This window comes from Saimiri boliviensis, chromosome 2, assembly GCF_048565385.1.
Source record: "Saimiri boliviensis isolate mSaiBol1 chromosome 2, mSaiBol1.pri, whole genome shotgun sequence".
Taxonomy (NCBI): Eukaryota; Metazoa; Chordata; class Mammalia; order Primates; family Cebidae; genus Saimiri; species Saimiri boliviensis.
Genome location: NC_133450.1, coordinates 187,190,532 through 187,204,695, shown reverse-complemented (window position 1 = coordinate 187,204,695; position 14,164 = coordinate 187,190,532). Strand labels below are relative to the sequence as shown.

General features: G+C 49.1%; 1 protein-coding gene across 6 annotated transcripts; it reads left to right on the top strand.

Moving 5' to 3' along the window:
• Nucleotides 1-3,684: 3,684 nt before the first annotated feature.
• FANCG (FA complementation group G) lies at nucleotides 3,685-14,135 on the top strand. 6 transcript variants are annotated; one of them, XM_003943817.4, is made up of 14 exons: nucleotides 3,695-6,504; nucleotides 6,703-6,793; nucleotides 7,211-7,342; nucleotides 7,608-7,810; nucleotides 9,188-9,323; nucleotides 9,486-9,616; nucleotides 9,718-9,864; nucleotides 10,309-10,460; nucleotides 10,866-10,932; nucleotides 11,147-11,436; nucleotides 11,576-11,622; nucleotides 11,818-11,973; nucleotides 12,406-12,529; nucleotides 12,685-14,135. In XM_003943817.4, the coding sequence occupies exons 1-14, from the start codon at nucleotides 6,421-6,423 to the stop codon at nucleotides 12,791-12,793; spliced, it is 1,869 nt and encodes a 622-aa protein (XP_003943866.1). In that variant the 5' UTR covers nucleotides 3,695-6,420; the 3' UTR covers nucleotides 12,794-14,135. The 6 variants fall into 6 exon arrangements, with proteins under 6 accessions (XP_074251109.1, XP_074251108.1, XP_074251106.1 ...); XM_074395005.1 differs by lacking the exon at nucleotides 12,685-14,135 and having other exon boundaries at nucleotides 3,687-6,504; nucleotides 11,818-12,497; XM_074395006.1 differs by lacking the exons at nucleotides 7,211-7,342; nucleotides 12,685-14,135 and having other exon boundaries at nucleotides 3,687-6,504; nucleotides 11,818-12,497.
• The last annotated feature ends 29 nt before the right edge of the window (nucleotides 14,136-14,164 follow it).

Genomic DNA, 14,164 nt, shown 5'->3' with positions numbered 1-14,164 from the left:
GTGATTCTCCTATGTTGGCCTCCCAAAGCACTGGGATTATAAGTGTGAGCCACAGCACTTGGCCAAGTTCAAATTATTAATGGCCAGTGGTCCCTAGTGTTACAGATGCCAAATAGTAAGATGATGAAAAGTATGATCTGTTTCAGCTAGGCGTGGTGCCTCATGCCTGTAATCCCAGTACTTTGGAAGGCCAAGGTGGGTGGATCACCTGAGGTTAGGAGTTCGAGACCAGCCTGGCCAACATGGCAAAACCCATCTCTACTAAAAATACAAAAATTATCTGGGTGTGGTTGTGGGTGCCTGTAATCCCAGCTATTTGGGAGGCTAAGGCAGGAGAATTGCTTGAACCTGGGAGGTGGAGGTTGCAGTGAGCCAGATCGTGCCACTGCATGCCATCCTGGGGGATAGAGCGAGACTCTGTCTCAAAAAGAAAAAGAAAAAAAAAAAAAGATAGGTTGTTGTTAACTATGGTAGCAAGAGGTTTAATCATGCAAGGGTGTGAAGTTAGCCCCAGCTGGGTAAGATGAGTTAGAAAGATGAGTTAGAAAAAGACCTCTCCCCAAGTCTGGTGGACATAACTCCCAAGCATAGTTTGGTGAGCAAATAGTGTCTTTTTGAGGAAAAAAGACCCTTTCCTTCATCCCTAGTACATGGAAGGATTTTAGGCTCTAGTTCCTCCACTTCTCAGCCAGATGCCCTCTACTTTTTTGCAGGAGCCTCCTTGCCTGGAGCCTAAAGCTAATTTCCTGATCTCCCAACCACTGTCTATTCTCTCTCCTGGTATAAGATTCCATTAGATAAAGACATTAGTACATTGATTTATACTATGAAAAATTCTTTTTAGTCGGGCACTGTGGCATGTCTCTATCGTCCCAGCTACTTGGGAGAACAGAGGTGGGATCACTTGAGGATAGCAAGACTCCATGTCTATAAAAACAAAAAAATTAGCCAGGCATGGTCCCAGCTACATAGGAGGTGGATCACTTGAGCCCAGGAGTTAGAGGCTATAATGCACAATGAATGCACCTGTGAATAGCCACTGTACTCCAACCTGGGCAACATAGTGAGACTCTGTCTTTATTAAAAATTATTTCTCATCCCTGCCTTTTCCTTGAAATCAGAGTTCATTCCACACTAACTCAATGATTCTTTTTTTTCCCTTGAAATTTTTTGGAGAGATGGGGTCTCCTGGCCTCAAGCCATCCTCCTGCCTTAACCTCCTAAAGTGCTGGGATTACAGGTGTGAGTCACTGCACCCAGCCCTAATTCTTTTTTAAAAGAGCTTTATTGAAATACAATTTACCATACAATTTACCCATGTAAGGTATATAATTTAGTTTTTGTATATTTACAGAACTGTGCAACCGTCACCAGAATCAATTTTAGAACATTTTCATCAACACCACAAGAAAATATACCCTTTAGATATCACCCTCCAGCCCTCCCCAGTCCCTGACTACCACTAATCTGCTTTCTGTGTCTCTATATATTTGCCCATTCTGGATATTTCACAGAAATGGGATCATAATAATACGTGGTCTTTCATGACTGGCATCTTCCAGTTTGCATAATGTTTTCAGGTTTCATCTATATAGCAACATGCATCAGTACTTCATTCTTTTTTTTTTTTTGAGACAGAGTTTCGCTCTTGTTGCCCAGGCTGGAGTGCAATGGTGCGATCTCGGCTCACCGCAACCTCCGCCTCCTGGGTTCAGGAAATTCTCCTGCCTCAGCCTCCTGAGTAGCTGGGATTACAGGCACACGCCACCATGCCCAGCTAATTTTTAGTATTTTTAGTAGAGACGGGGTTTCACCATGTTGACCAGGATGGTCTCGATCTCTTGACCTCGTGATCCACCCGTCTCGGCCTCCCAAAGTGCTGGGATTACAGGCTTGAGCCACCGCGCCCAGCCTTTTTTATTTTTTTTAATTTATTTTTTTGAGATGAGTCTTGCTCTGTCACCAGGCTGGAATGCAATGCTGTGATCTCAGCTCACTGCAACCTCTGCCGCCTGAGTTCAAGTGATTCTTCTGCCTCCCGAGTAGCTGGGACTATAGGTACCTGCTACCACGTCCAGCTAATTTTTGTATTTTCAGTAGAAAGGAGGTTTCACCACGTTGGCCAGGATGGTCTCGATCTCTAGACCTCGTGATCCGCCTGCCTTAGCCTCCCAAAATGGTGGGATTGCAGGCTTGAACCACAACACCCAGCTTGCACAAAAATTCTGGATTTTGGCCAGGTGCAGTGGCCCACACCTGTAATCCCAGCACTTTGGGAGGCTGAGGAGGGTGGATCTCATGAGATAGGGAGTTCGAGACCAGCCTGACCAACATGGAGAAACCTTGTCTCTACTAAAAATACAAAATTAGCTGGGTGTGGTGGCAGGTGCCTGTAAATCCCAGCTACTCAGGAGGCTGAGGCAGGAGAATCGCCTGAACCCAGGAGGCAGAGGTTGCGGTGAGCCGAGACTCCGTCTCAAAAAAAAATTCTGTCCAATAAGAGTGAAACTCTGTCTCAAAAAAAAATTCTGTCCAATCATCCTGTTTTTTTTCTTTCATTGCTTATGCTTTTGGTGTCATATGAAATGAATTATTACCAAATGCCACAGCTTAGTTTTAGAACATTTCTGTCACCCTCCAAAATACCCTATTTTGAATCCCTAATCCCGTCCCAGGCCAATGATCTGTTTTCAGACTGCTTTATTTATTTATTTAGAGACAGAGTTTCACTCTGTTGCCCAGGCTAGACTACAATGGCACGATTTCCTTCACTGCAAACTCCGTCTCCGGGTTCAAGTGATTCTCCTGCCTCAGCTTCCTGAGTAGCTGGAACTATAGGCACTTGCCACCATGCCTGGCTAATTTTTCGTATTTTTAGTGGAGACAGGGTTTCGCCATGTTAGCTGGGCTGGTCTCGAACTCGCTGCCCTCAAGTGATCCACCCGCCTCAGCCTCCCAAAGTGCTGGGATTACAGGGATAAACCCCATGCCCAGCCTGTTTCCAGTCTTTATAAATTTGTAATTCCAGCACTTTGGGAGGCTGAGGTGGGTGGATTGCCTGAAATCAGGAGTTTGAGACCAGCCTGGGCAATACAGTGAAACCCTATCTCTACTAAAATCCAAAAAAATTAGCTGGGTGTGGCAGTGTGTACCTGTAATCCCAGTTACTTGGGAGGCTGAGGCAAGAGAATTGCTTGAACCTGGTGGGGGAGTGGAGGTTGCGGTGAGCCAAGATCCCACCATTGTACTCCAGTCTGGGTAACAGAGGGAGACTCCATCTCAAAAAAAAAAAAAAAAAAAAACAAAGGAAGTTTGTCTTTTCATCTGTGTTGTTGCACTAAATCATTGGCTTTGACCAACTGAGGGACATTTCGATTGTTTTCAGTTTTTACCTATTATGAACACTTTTAGCTACTATGAATATTTGCAACAAATCTCAGTGTAGGCATGTTTTCATTTCTCTTGGGTGTATTCTTTGGAGTGGAATTGCTGGGTCGTATGGTAAATTTATGTTTAACTTTTTAAGAAACTGCCAAACTTTTCCAAAGTAAGTGTACTATTTTATACTCCCACCAACAGTGTATGAAGGTGTTCCAGTTTCTTCAAATCCTCACTAACACTTGGTGTAATCTGTGTTTTTTGTTTTTTTTTTTTTTTTGAGACGGAGTTTCGCTCTTGTTACCCAGGCTGGAGTGCAATGGCGAGATCTCGGCTTACCGCAACCTCCGCCTCCTGGGTTCAGGCAGTTCTCCTGCCTTAGCCTCCTGAGTAGCTGGGATTACAGGCACGTGCCACCATGCCCAGCTAATTTTTTGTATTTTTTTTTTTTTTTTTTTTTTTTTTTTTTTTTTTTTTTTTTTTTTTTTTGAGACGGAGTTTCGCTCTTGTTACCCAGGCTGGAGTGCAATGGCGCGATCTCGGCTCACCGCAACCTCCGCCTCCTGGGCTCAGGCAATTCTCCTGCCTCAGCCTCCTAAGTAGCTGGGATTACAGGCATGCACCACCACGCCCAGCTAGTTTTTTTGTATTTTTAGTAGAGACGGGGTTTCACCGTGTTGACCAGGATGGTCTCGATCTTTTGACCTCATGATCCATCCGCCTCGGCCTCCCAAAGTGCTGGGATTACAGGCTTGAGCCACCACGCCCGGCCCCTGGCATGTTTTTAATTGCATTTCTCTAATAGCTAATAATGCTGAGCATCTTTTTGTTTCTTAGCCATTAGTATATCTTTTTTGGTAAAATGTCTGTTTTCTTTTTATTTGTCCAGCTTAAGACTGTTTTGTTTTGTTTTGTTTTGTTTTGTTTTGAGACAGGGTCTTACCCTTTTGCCCAGGGTGGAGTGCAGTGGCACGATCATGGCTCACTGCAGCTTCAACCTCCCTAGGCTCAGGTGATCCTACAACCTCAGTCTCCAGAATAGCTGGGAATACAGGCGTTTGCCACCATGCCCAGCTAATTTTTTTTCCTTTATTTTCTTTTATTTTTGCCCAGCTAATTTTTTTGTAAAGATGAGGTTTTCCTATGTTGCCCAGGCTGGTTATGAATTTGAGGCTCAAATGGTCCTCCCACCTCAGCCTCCCAAAGTGCTGGGATAACAGATGTGAACCACCACGGCCAGCTAAAATTGTTTTAAAAATCTTTTTCTTGAGTTTAATGTGTGAAAGATACCAGTCCCTTACGAGGTAGCAAGTAGTTTCTTCCACTTTGTGACTGTGACCTTTCATTTCTTTTTTTGAGACAGGGTCTCACTCTGTTACTCAGGCTAGAGTGCAATGGCGTGATCATGGCTCACTACAACCCGAAACTCCCAGGCTCAAGGGCTTCTCCCACCTCAGCCTCCCAAGTAGCTGGGTCTGCAGGTGTGCTACTATGCCAGGGCTAATGTTTTAAATATTTTATAGAGAGAAATGTCTCTACAAACACCATCTTTGTTGTCTAGGCTGGTCTTGAACTCCTGGCTTCAAGGAATCCTCCAGCCTCAGCCTCCCAAAGTGCTGGAATTACAGCATGAGCCACATCCAGCCTATGATTTTTCTTAATGATGTCTTTGTAGTAGAAGAGTTTTAAATTTTAATAAAGTTATTTTTTGAGACAGTTTCACTCTTGTTGCCCAGGCTGGAGTGCAATGGAGTGATCTCTGCTCACCACAATCTCCATTTCCCGGGTTCATGTGATTCTCCTGCCTCAACCTTCCAAGTAGCTGGGATTACAGGCACACACCACCATGCCCGGCTAATTTTGTATTTTCAGTGGAGACGGGGTTTCTGCATGTTGGTCAGGCTGGTCTCGAACTCCAGACCTCAGGAGATCCGCCCGCCTCAGCCTCCCCAAGTGCTGGGATTACAGGCGTGAGCCACCGCACCTGCCAACTTTTTTTTTTAATTGTTCAAGCTTTTAGTGCTGTGTCTAAGAACTCGTTGCCAAACCTAAGGTCATAAAGATGTTCTTTTTCGTTTTCTTTGAGAAGTTTTATGTTTTTGGCTCTTATAGTTTGGGATCCATCGAGTTGATTTTACGTATGTAGGGTCGCATTCCTTCCAGTCTTTTTTTTTTTTTTTTTTCACATGGATATTCAATTCTAACTCCATTTAAATAGAAAGGATTGGGCAGGTACCTTTGGGCAGTGCAGGCTGCACAAGCACAGAGCGGCGCTGTCAGCAGTCAGACTACACGCGGTAGAGAGCCGACCATGGTGAGCAAGCCGCTCGATAGTGAGCAGAGAAAGGATGGACGATTACGGACCGCGCTATACTCCAGTCAGCGCTTTCTGGAGACTCCGTCTGCCCGGGCGGGGCTGTTCCTCGCCAGGGCGGTACTACGACTCCCAGCATGCACTTCGCGGCAAGCCCTCGGTGCAAGTGGGAACCCAGACGGACCTGGGAGTGTGTTTGCGAGGAAGGGCCGAGCTACGGACAGTAGTACGGAGACTTGCTCCTGCCCACCCTTTCTCCAGGCTGTGGCCTCTGCGAGGGCGAAGCGGGCCGCACCGCCGGCCGCGGGACTGCCCCGCTCAGACTCGGACTCCTCAGCCTACCTGTCGGGAGGTCCTAACTGGTTTCCTCCCCGAGTTTCCCGCGGGAACTAACTCTTGAAGAGGACCAACCGCAGCCCAGAGCTTCGCAGGCCCGGCCAACCAGAGGCGAGGTTGAGAGCAGGGGCGGGCCGCGGGGAGAGGAGAGCGGGCCGCTGGGAGAGGAGAGCCGGCCGCGGGGAGAGGAGAGCGGGCCGCGGGCCGCGGGGAGAGGGCGTCCCATTTGTCCTGAAAAGCCAGGGCGTGTGGATTCGGACCCCGAGGGAAGCCCCGGAGCTCGGCGGGGTGCGGAAGTGTCCAGGCCCCGTCCCCCGGGGTTAGGAGCTTGGGCGAGCCAGCTTCACCCTTCCGAAGTCCGCTTCAGGTGTCCGGGCTCAGCCTCAGTCACCATGTTCTGCCAAACCACTCCTCTGGGCTCCAGCTGCCTGGATATGTGGAGGGAAAAGAACGACCGGCTCGTTCGACAGGCCAAGGTAACAAGGTTGCTGGGACAAGATTTGCAGTCCCAAGATCCCTGAAAGCGGGTTTTCAGTGGATTTACCCCAACCGATGGGGAGGAGCTGAGCTTGACCAAAGAGCCAGAAACGACTGGAGAATGCACCCCTTGCCACTGATGCAAGGAGAGAAAAAAAGGACTGATCCTCAGTGACACCCCCTCCCCCATGTGGTAGGTGGCTCAGAACTCCAGTCTGACTCTGAGGCGACAGCAGTTGGCTCAAGATGCACTGGAAGGGCTCGGAGGGCTCCTCCATAGTCTGCAAGGTAAGCGGGTCTTCCCCAGGATGATCAGTTCCCCTCCTAACCACAGCCAGAGACTCATTCCGCTTCTGCATTTCTGGGATCGACATCATTACTGAGGGAGCGGGGAGTCTTGTTTAAGGCACAGAGGGCACTGGAGTGAAATCATATTTGTACAGGCAAATCCTTCTCTTCTTACACATGCAGAGTGGCATTTGAAAAGTGGTTTCCAAGGTGGTTTGATTTGGAGAACTTTTTTGCCCTTTCCAGACTTTCTGTCCAAAGGGTGGGTTCTTTTTTTTTAATCCTTAGCTAATCGGCTGGAGGGTAGGTTCTTTATTGTGGCCATTTTGGTTGGAGGGTGGTGATCCCTGGGTTGGGATCTTATTTGGAGGATCTTCCATGGGGGAGTATTCTGTAAGACCAACATTGTTGCTCCAGGGCTCCCTGCAGCTGTTCCTGTTCTCCACTTGGAGCTGACTGTCACCTGCAACTTCATTATCCTGAGGGCAAGCTTGGCCCAGGGTTTTACAGAGGATCAGGCCCAGGTTATCCAACGGGGCCTAGAGAGAGGTGAGGGCCAGAGATTGTCCCCGACTTCCCTACCAGCTTCAGTCTGGATTTACGTTATTGCAGGGGGATGGGAGGATCAAGAAACTCTGTCACCTCCATGGAGAGAGGTTCCCTTCTCTGTGCTCCTCAGACCAGGTTGAGGTATTATTATTGTGACCTTTGGAGTCCTGCAGGAGAAGAAAGCCAGAGTGTATGCAGAGATAGAGGATGGGCTCCTACCTTAGCTATGTGTGTGTCTGTCTATGTGTGTGTGTATACTCTACAGTGCTGGAGACACAGGAGCAGCTGGGGCCCAGGTTGGAACAGGGGCTCAAGGAGCTGTGGGACTCTGTTCTTCATACTTCCTCCCTTCTGCCGGAGCTGCTGCCTGCCCTGCACCGCCTGGCTGGCCTGCAGGCTGCCCTCTGGTTGAGCACTGACCGTCTTGGGGACCTGGCCTTGTTGCTGGAGACCCTGAATGGCAGCCAGGTAATAGGGAAAGTGACCTGAAGCTGAGGGTCTCCTCCCTCCTTCTTCCTCTGTTCTCTCCATCTGCAGTAGCATCATCATGTGCTGGACAGGCAGCTGGGTTGGTGATCAGAAAATCTGAGTTCTCTCTAGGACTCTTGGGTGACCTTACCCTAGTTGGTCTCTCATTGTGGGGATTCTCTTAGGAGTGTTGTTTTTTTTTTTTTTTTTTTGAGACAGAATTTTGCCCAGGCTGGAGTGCAATGGCACGATCTCGACTCTGCAACCTCTGCCTCCTGGGTTCAAGCGATTCTCCTGCCTCAGCCCCCCGAGTAGCTGGGATTACAGGCATGAGCCACCACACCCAGCTAATTTTTGTATTTTTAGTAGAGACAGGGTTTCACCACATTGGCCAGGCTGGTCTTGAACTCCTGACCTCGCGATCCACCTGCCTCAACCTCCCAAAGTGCTGGGATTATAGGTGTGAGCCACCGCACCCTGCCAGGAGTGTTTTTTAGAAATAGCTTAATGGGCCAGTCACAGTCCTCAAGCCTGTAATCCCAGCACTTTGGGAGGCCAAGGCGGGTGGATCACGAGGTCAAGAGATCGAGACCATCCTGGCCAACATGGTGAAACCCCGTCTCTACTAAAAATACAAAAAAAAGTTAGCTGGGTGTGGTGGCATGTGCCTGTAGTCCCAGCTACCCGGGAGGCTGAGGCAGGAGAATTGCTTGAACCCAGGGGGCAGAGGTTGCAATGAGCCGAGATCACGCCACTGCACTCCAGCTTGTTGACTGGCAACAAAGCAAGACTCTGTCTCAAAAACAAAAAACAGCAAAAAATAGCTTAATGGGAGAGTCATGGTGGCTCATACCTGTGATCCCAACACTTTGGGAGGCTGAGTCTGGAGGATTACTTGAGCCCAAGAGGTGGAGGCAACAGTGAGCTGTGAGCTGTGATCACGCCACTGCACTCTAGCCCTCTAACCTAGGTGACGGGGAGAGACCCTGTCTCAAAAAATTTTTTTTTTCTTTTAGTTAGGGATAGGGCTCTTGTGATCTTGCTGAAGTCATCTCTCAGCCTTAGTCTCAAGGCCAGTCACCTCTTACCTTGAGTTGTTGGTAACTCAAATGTGGTCCTTGCCTTGAGTGAGGAGGCTTGCTAGAATAGATCATTACTGCCCCAGGTTTTTTTCCTTTTTTTATCCTTGCCCCATAGCTATCTATCTCTTAGAATTGGGGAAAACCACAGGCATTATATGCTTTGTAAGGGTAGCTAGGCCTGTATCCTCGAGGATCAAGAGGACCCTTGAGCTCAAGGTCTAGCCAGTATAGACTGAGATAGGAGAAGATGGGAAGATTGTAGGCTTGGAGCTTCTGGTTGTCTTTCTTTTGCCAGAGTGGAGCCTCTGAGGATCTGCTGTTACTTCTGAAAACTTGGAGTCTCCCAGCTGAGGAATTAGATGCTCCATTGACCCTGCAGGATGCCCAGGGATTGAAGGATGTCCTCCTGACAGCATTTGCCTACCGCCAAGGTCAGCTAGCAATCTGACTCATCTCTTTCTCCTTTAAATGGTCCTCTGGACTCATGCCCTCTCTCTTGTCCCATTCAGTTCCATAGGCTTCTTGGACCCTTGTTCCCCAAAATGACCCCTACTCTGTAGGCCTCTCCAAGCTCATGCCCTGATTGTCCTCAGGTCTCCAGGAGCTGATCACAGGGAACCTGGACAGGGCCCTAAGCAGCCTTCATGAAGTGGCCTCAGGTCTGTGTCCACGGCCTTTGTTGGTCCAGGTGTACACAGCACTGGGGTCCTGTCACCGTAAAATGGTAAAGACAGTCCTAGGGTAGATTGGGGGAAACCGCAGGCATTATGCATAGCTTTTTGCTTTGTAAGAGTAGCTGAGGCCTGTGTCCTCCTATCCCCCTAGGGAAATCCACAGAGAGCGCTGTTGTACTTGGTTGCAGCTTTGAAAGAGGGATCAGCCTGGGGTCCCCCACTTCTGGAGGCCTCTAGGCTCTATCAGCAACTGGGGGACACAACAGCAGAGCTGGAGAGTCTGGAGCTGCTAGTTGAGGTAGGAAACTGCCAGGTGAAGATGTGGGGTGGAGGATTGCTGAGGTGCTTGTGTTGGGATGACTGACTAGTCAAGATCTAAGTATAAGGAAGTATGGGCCGGGCACGGTGGCTCAAGCCTGTACTCCCAGCACTTTGGGAGGCTGAGGTGGGTGGATCACGAGGTCAAGAGATCGAGACCATCCTGGTCAACATGGTGAAACCTTGTCTCTACTAAAGATACAAAAAATTAGCTGGGCATGGTGGTACGTGCCTGTAATCCCAGCTACTCAGGAGGCTGAGGCAGGAGAATTGCTTGAACCCAGGAGGCGGAGGTTGCGTGAGCCGAGATCGCGCCATTGCACTCCAGCCTGGGTAACAAGAGCCAAACTCCGTCTCAAAAAAAAAATAAAGAAAAAAAGGAAGTATGGCTCCCAGAGATTATAGATTTTTCTTTCTCTTTTAGGCCTTGAATGTCCCCTGCAATTCCAAAGCCCCACAGTTTCTCATTGAGGTAGAATTACTACTGCCACCACCTGACCCAGCCTCACCCCTTCACTGTGGCACTCAGAGCCAGGCCAAGCACGTACTAGCAAGCAGGTGCCTACAGACAGGGAGGTGAGGTTCCCCTTGCTCACCTGAGCTCCTCTTCCCGCTTCTGATGTCTCCCCTGGGGTGTGACTGTTTTTGTTCTCATGACTTGGAGGATGAGTAAGGCAGTGGCAGGACATAGGTCAACCACCACTCCTCAGCCTCTCCTACCATGCTTCTAGACCTGAACTAAGGACTCTTCACTAAGACACTAACCTCCTCTATCTTTGACACTCTGAAGTCTCCTCCCCAATCCATCTGTAACTGGGATAGATTCATACTGAGCTAGAATTGGAGCCCTAAGATGTTCCCTCCCCCTCTACTCCTCAGGGCCTATAAGCATCCCTCTGTTAGCTAAGAGAGAACATTCTCAGGACCTTGCAGGGCCCTGCTTAGGGCCTAGGGTGAGGCTTATGGGCTGTGACTCCTCAGGGTAGAAGACGCTGCAGAGCATTACTTGGACCTGCTGGCCCTGTTGCTGGATAGCTCGGAGCCAAGGGTGGGTATATCTTCAAACTTCTCTGCAATGGAGTGGAAGGGTTGGTGTCTACTTTGGAATAGAGCAAGACTGCTATTTTTTGTTTTTCCCTCTATTTTGTCTGTACAATCTGGGGGCCCAGGACTCTGCACTCTGCATGGTACCAGAGCCTGGTGAAGAGGTTGGGGATGGTGGCTCATGCCTTTCAAGACACTGCCTCTTCTTCCCACTCCAGTTCTCCCTGCCCCGCTCCCACCCAGGGCCCTGTATGCCTGAGTTGTTTTTGGAGGCAGCAGTAGCACTGATCCAGGCAGGCCGAGCCCAAGATGCCTTGACTCTATGTGAGGAGTTGCTTAGCCACACATCATCTCTGCTACCCAAGATGTTCCGGCTATGGGAAGATGCCAGAAAAGGAACTAAGGAACTGCCATACTGCCCACTCTGGGTCTCTGCCACCCACCTTCTTCAGGGCCAGGCCTGGGTACAACTGGGTGCCCAAAAAATGGCAGTCAGTGAATTTAGCCGGTGAGCCTAGGGTCCTAGAGGGGGTGTGGATGGATGATTTTCTGATAGGGACCTGAATTGGTGAGCTCCATGTTCACCTACTTACCCTAGAATTACTGAAGTTGATTCCTCTTCACCCCTGTTCCATGTGCTGCTTCAGGTGCCTTGAGCTGCTCTTTCGGGCCATACCTGAGGACAAAGTACAAGGTGATCTAGACTTTTAATTTTTCTCTTACCTCCTGGAAGTAGTAGTGGTAGAAGTGGGTTCCCTTCATGTGTCCCAACCCATCAGGAGACTTAGGAGAAAGGGACTGTGGACACAAGAAGAAATAGAGGAGGATTTGGGGTTTTGATGACTGTGAGGCTAGGAAGACACTTCTTGACTTTGGGAATGGTCCCCAGGGGCAGCTTCCAACTGTGAACAGGAATGTAAGTCAGATATGGCACTGCAGCAGCTTCGGGCAGCCGCCCTAATTAGTCGTGGACTGGAATGGGTAGCCAGTGGCCAGGATACCAAAGCCTTACAGGACTTCCTCCTTGCTGTGCAGATGTGCCCAGGTATGTATATTTGCATGACATCAGCTATGGATAGATATGCAAGGACAGAGAGGTCCATGGGAAAGATACTTGGTCGTAAATGTAAGGGTGATGTTCTCAGACAGGAGGGGTTACTGGAGTTGTGCTGTATATATCTGGGGATATATCTAGATTTCAAACATATTCAAGTATGTATGCAGGGCTTCCAGGAGTTTCCTGGTCTCCCTAATATCCTCAGACACAAAGACCATAACTGCTGGGGTGGGTTGCACAGGAGTACTGGGCAGGTGGTGGACACTGGGATAGGAATGGTTGTGAATAATCTGCCCCTGCTTCCATATGTGAGTGTAGGCAACATAATTCCCCTCTTTAGGCCTCTGTTTCCCTTTTTACAAAACAATGGCTAAGACTATGTCAAGTTCTAAGACTCTGTATTCTGGGCTGGGACTACAGGTAATCGAGACACTTACTTTCACCTGCTTCAGACTCTGAGGAGGCTGGATCGGAGGGATGAGGCCACTGCACTCTGGCGGAGGCTGGAGGCCCAAACTAAGGGGCCACAGGAAGGTGCTATATGGTGAGGCTCAGGCCTGCTGGCTTGGGGCTGAGGGGCAGTTGGTGTCCTAGAGTCCTTGGACCTATTGTGGGTGGTAAAACACTGAAAGAGAGGGCATGGCTCCCCAGCTTTCTGCCAATCTTTCATCCTTAGGCATCATCCTTCTTGCTCTCCAGGTCTCTCCCCCTGTACCTAGAAAGCTATTTGAGCTGGATCCGTCCATCTGATCGTGAAGCCCTCCTTGAAGAGTTTCAGACATCACTGCTGGAGTCTTGTGACCTGTAGCTGCCACGTTTCCAAGAGCTTGAACTGGGGCCCCCGTGGGCTGCCTCTGTGTGGGGAGGGCTTTCTGTTGCGCCATCATTAGGAATCCTGGACTGGTGAGGTTGGCGGTGGGCCTGTGACATTTGCCCTACTTATAACCATTCTGGTTTTGGAGGAAATGATCTCTGCCACCACCAAGTTACTGACTTTGCTCGAGGCACCTTTTTTTCCTGTTTCCCCTTTTCTTTTGTCAAGTAAAATTTCATATTTATCTCTTGTCTGCCTACTACATATAGTTGGGTGGGAAGGCTGTCTAGTTCAGTGTTAGTTGTCTATGATGCCCTTTCCTGACATCATCAACCTCACCATACGTGAGATCTGGGTATGAGGAAAGGGCTACAAGAAACCTTACTCAGGAGGTGGTGGTTTTAGTCCTTCACATTGCCTAAATGCAGAGCCCCAAAGCCCAGGACAGTGACTGAGTGGAGTTGGGTCTGAAGGGTGGTCTAGATAGGCCTTTCAGGACAAGGGTGGGTACCTGGTAATTAGAGACAGGCAGATATCTGAGTCTGTCCGAGTGTCTCTTCACTCCCCTCCTAATTCTAAATTCTAGAAATTGGACTTGTCTTAGTCAAATGTGTCTGGGTAGAGGGTGACAGGTGAATTGAGTCAGCATACCACCAACAGCTGCCTGTTGACTACAACCAGCGACCCTTGTTACTTTGGGCCCAAGGATTTCAACTCCCAGCATATGCTGTTTTCTTGGTAATTTGGGTTCTACTGAATTGGCTGTGTTCTGTGGTTGCCCTTTGACTTCTCTGGATTTGAGTGCCTTATTATAAGGTATTAATATTAATGACGGGAGGAAGGAAGGCACAAGTGCTAAGAAACTGCAAAGTCTGTGGGATTAGGGTTACTACAGAGTGCAATGACAATGGGGCAGGAATGGGGTGCTAGTCAGAAAGTTCAGAGTAGGGGTGGTTGGAGGCAGCGTTGGGGGGAGCAAGAAGAAAGGTCAGGGTGGTGATGGCGTCCTAGAGGATCCCCAGGTTTTGGGAGAAAAAGGGTGTGTAAGTTACCACAACAGGACTAGACTAATACAAGTCTTCAGTCCATTGTGCCAGGTTATTCTAGGAGGAAAAACTCCGGAGCCAATGAACTGGAGCCAAGTGGGAGAGTCCGCCTCTAAGGGAGTAAAGGCTCTCCTTTCGCTAGTCGATCTCGCCTTTTTCCTTTCGTTGATTGGCTAAGGATCCCAATCCGTCGAGGAAGCGTAGCGTTGTGGCCAATTGACGTGGCGTTACTAGGCGTGTCGCATCACTGAGGCGGGAGCCAGGCCGCAAACGAATTTCCTGATTGGCTGTGGTCTGCGAGTTGCTGGGGAGAGGCGCG

Excerpts from the sequence above, each read along its gene's own strand:
- FANCG (XM_074395005.1), top strand. The coding sequence starts at position 6,421 with ATGTTCTGCCAAACCACTCCTCTGGGCTCCAGCTGCCTGGATATGTGG. Across the intron at positions 10,461-10,865 it reads AGGTGCCTACAGACAGGGAG|GGTAGAAGACGCTGCAGAGC; the intron begins GTGAGGTTCCCC and ends GTGACTCCTCAG. Across the intron at positions 11,437-11,575 it reads GCAGTCAGTGAATTTAGCCG|GTGCCTTGAGCTGCTCTTTC; the intron begins GTGAGCCTAGGG and ends GTGCTGCTTCAG.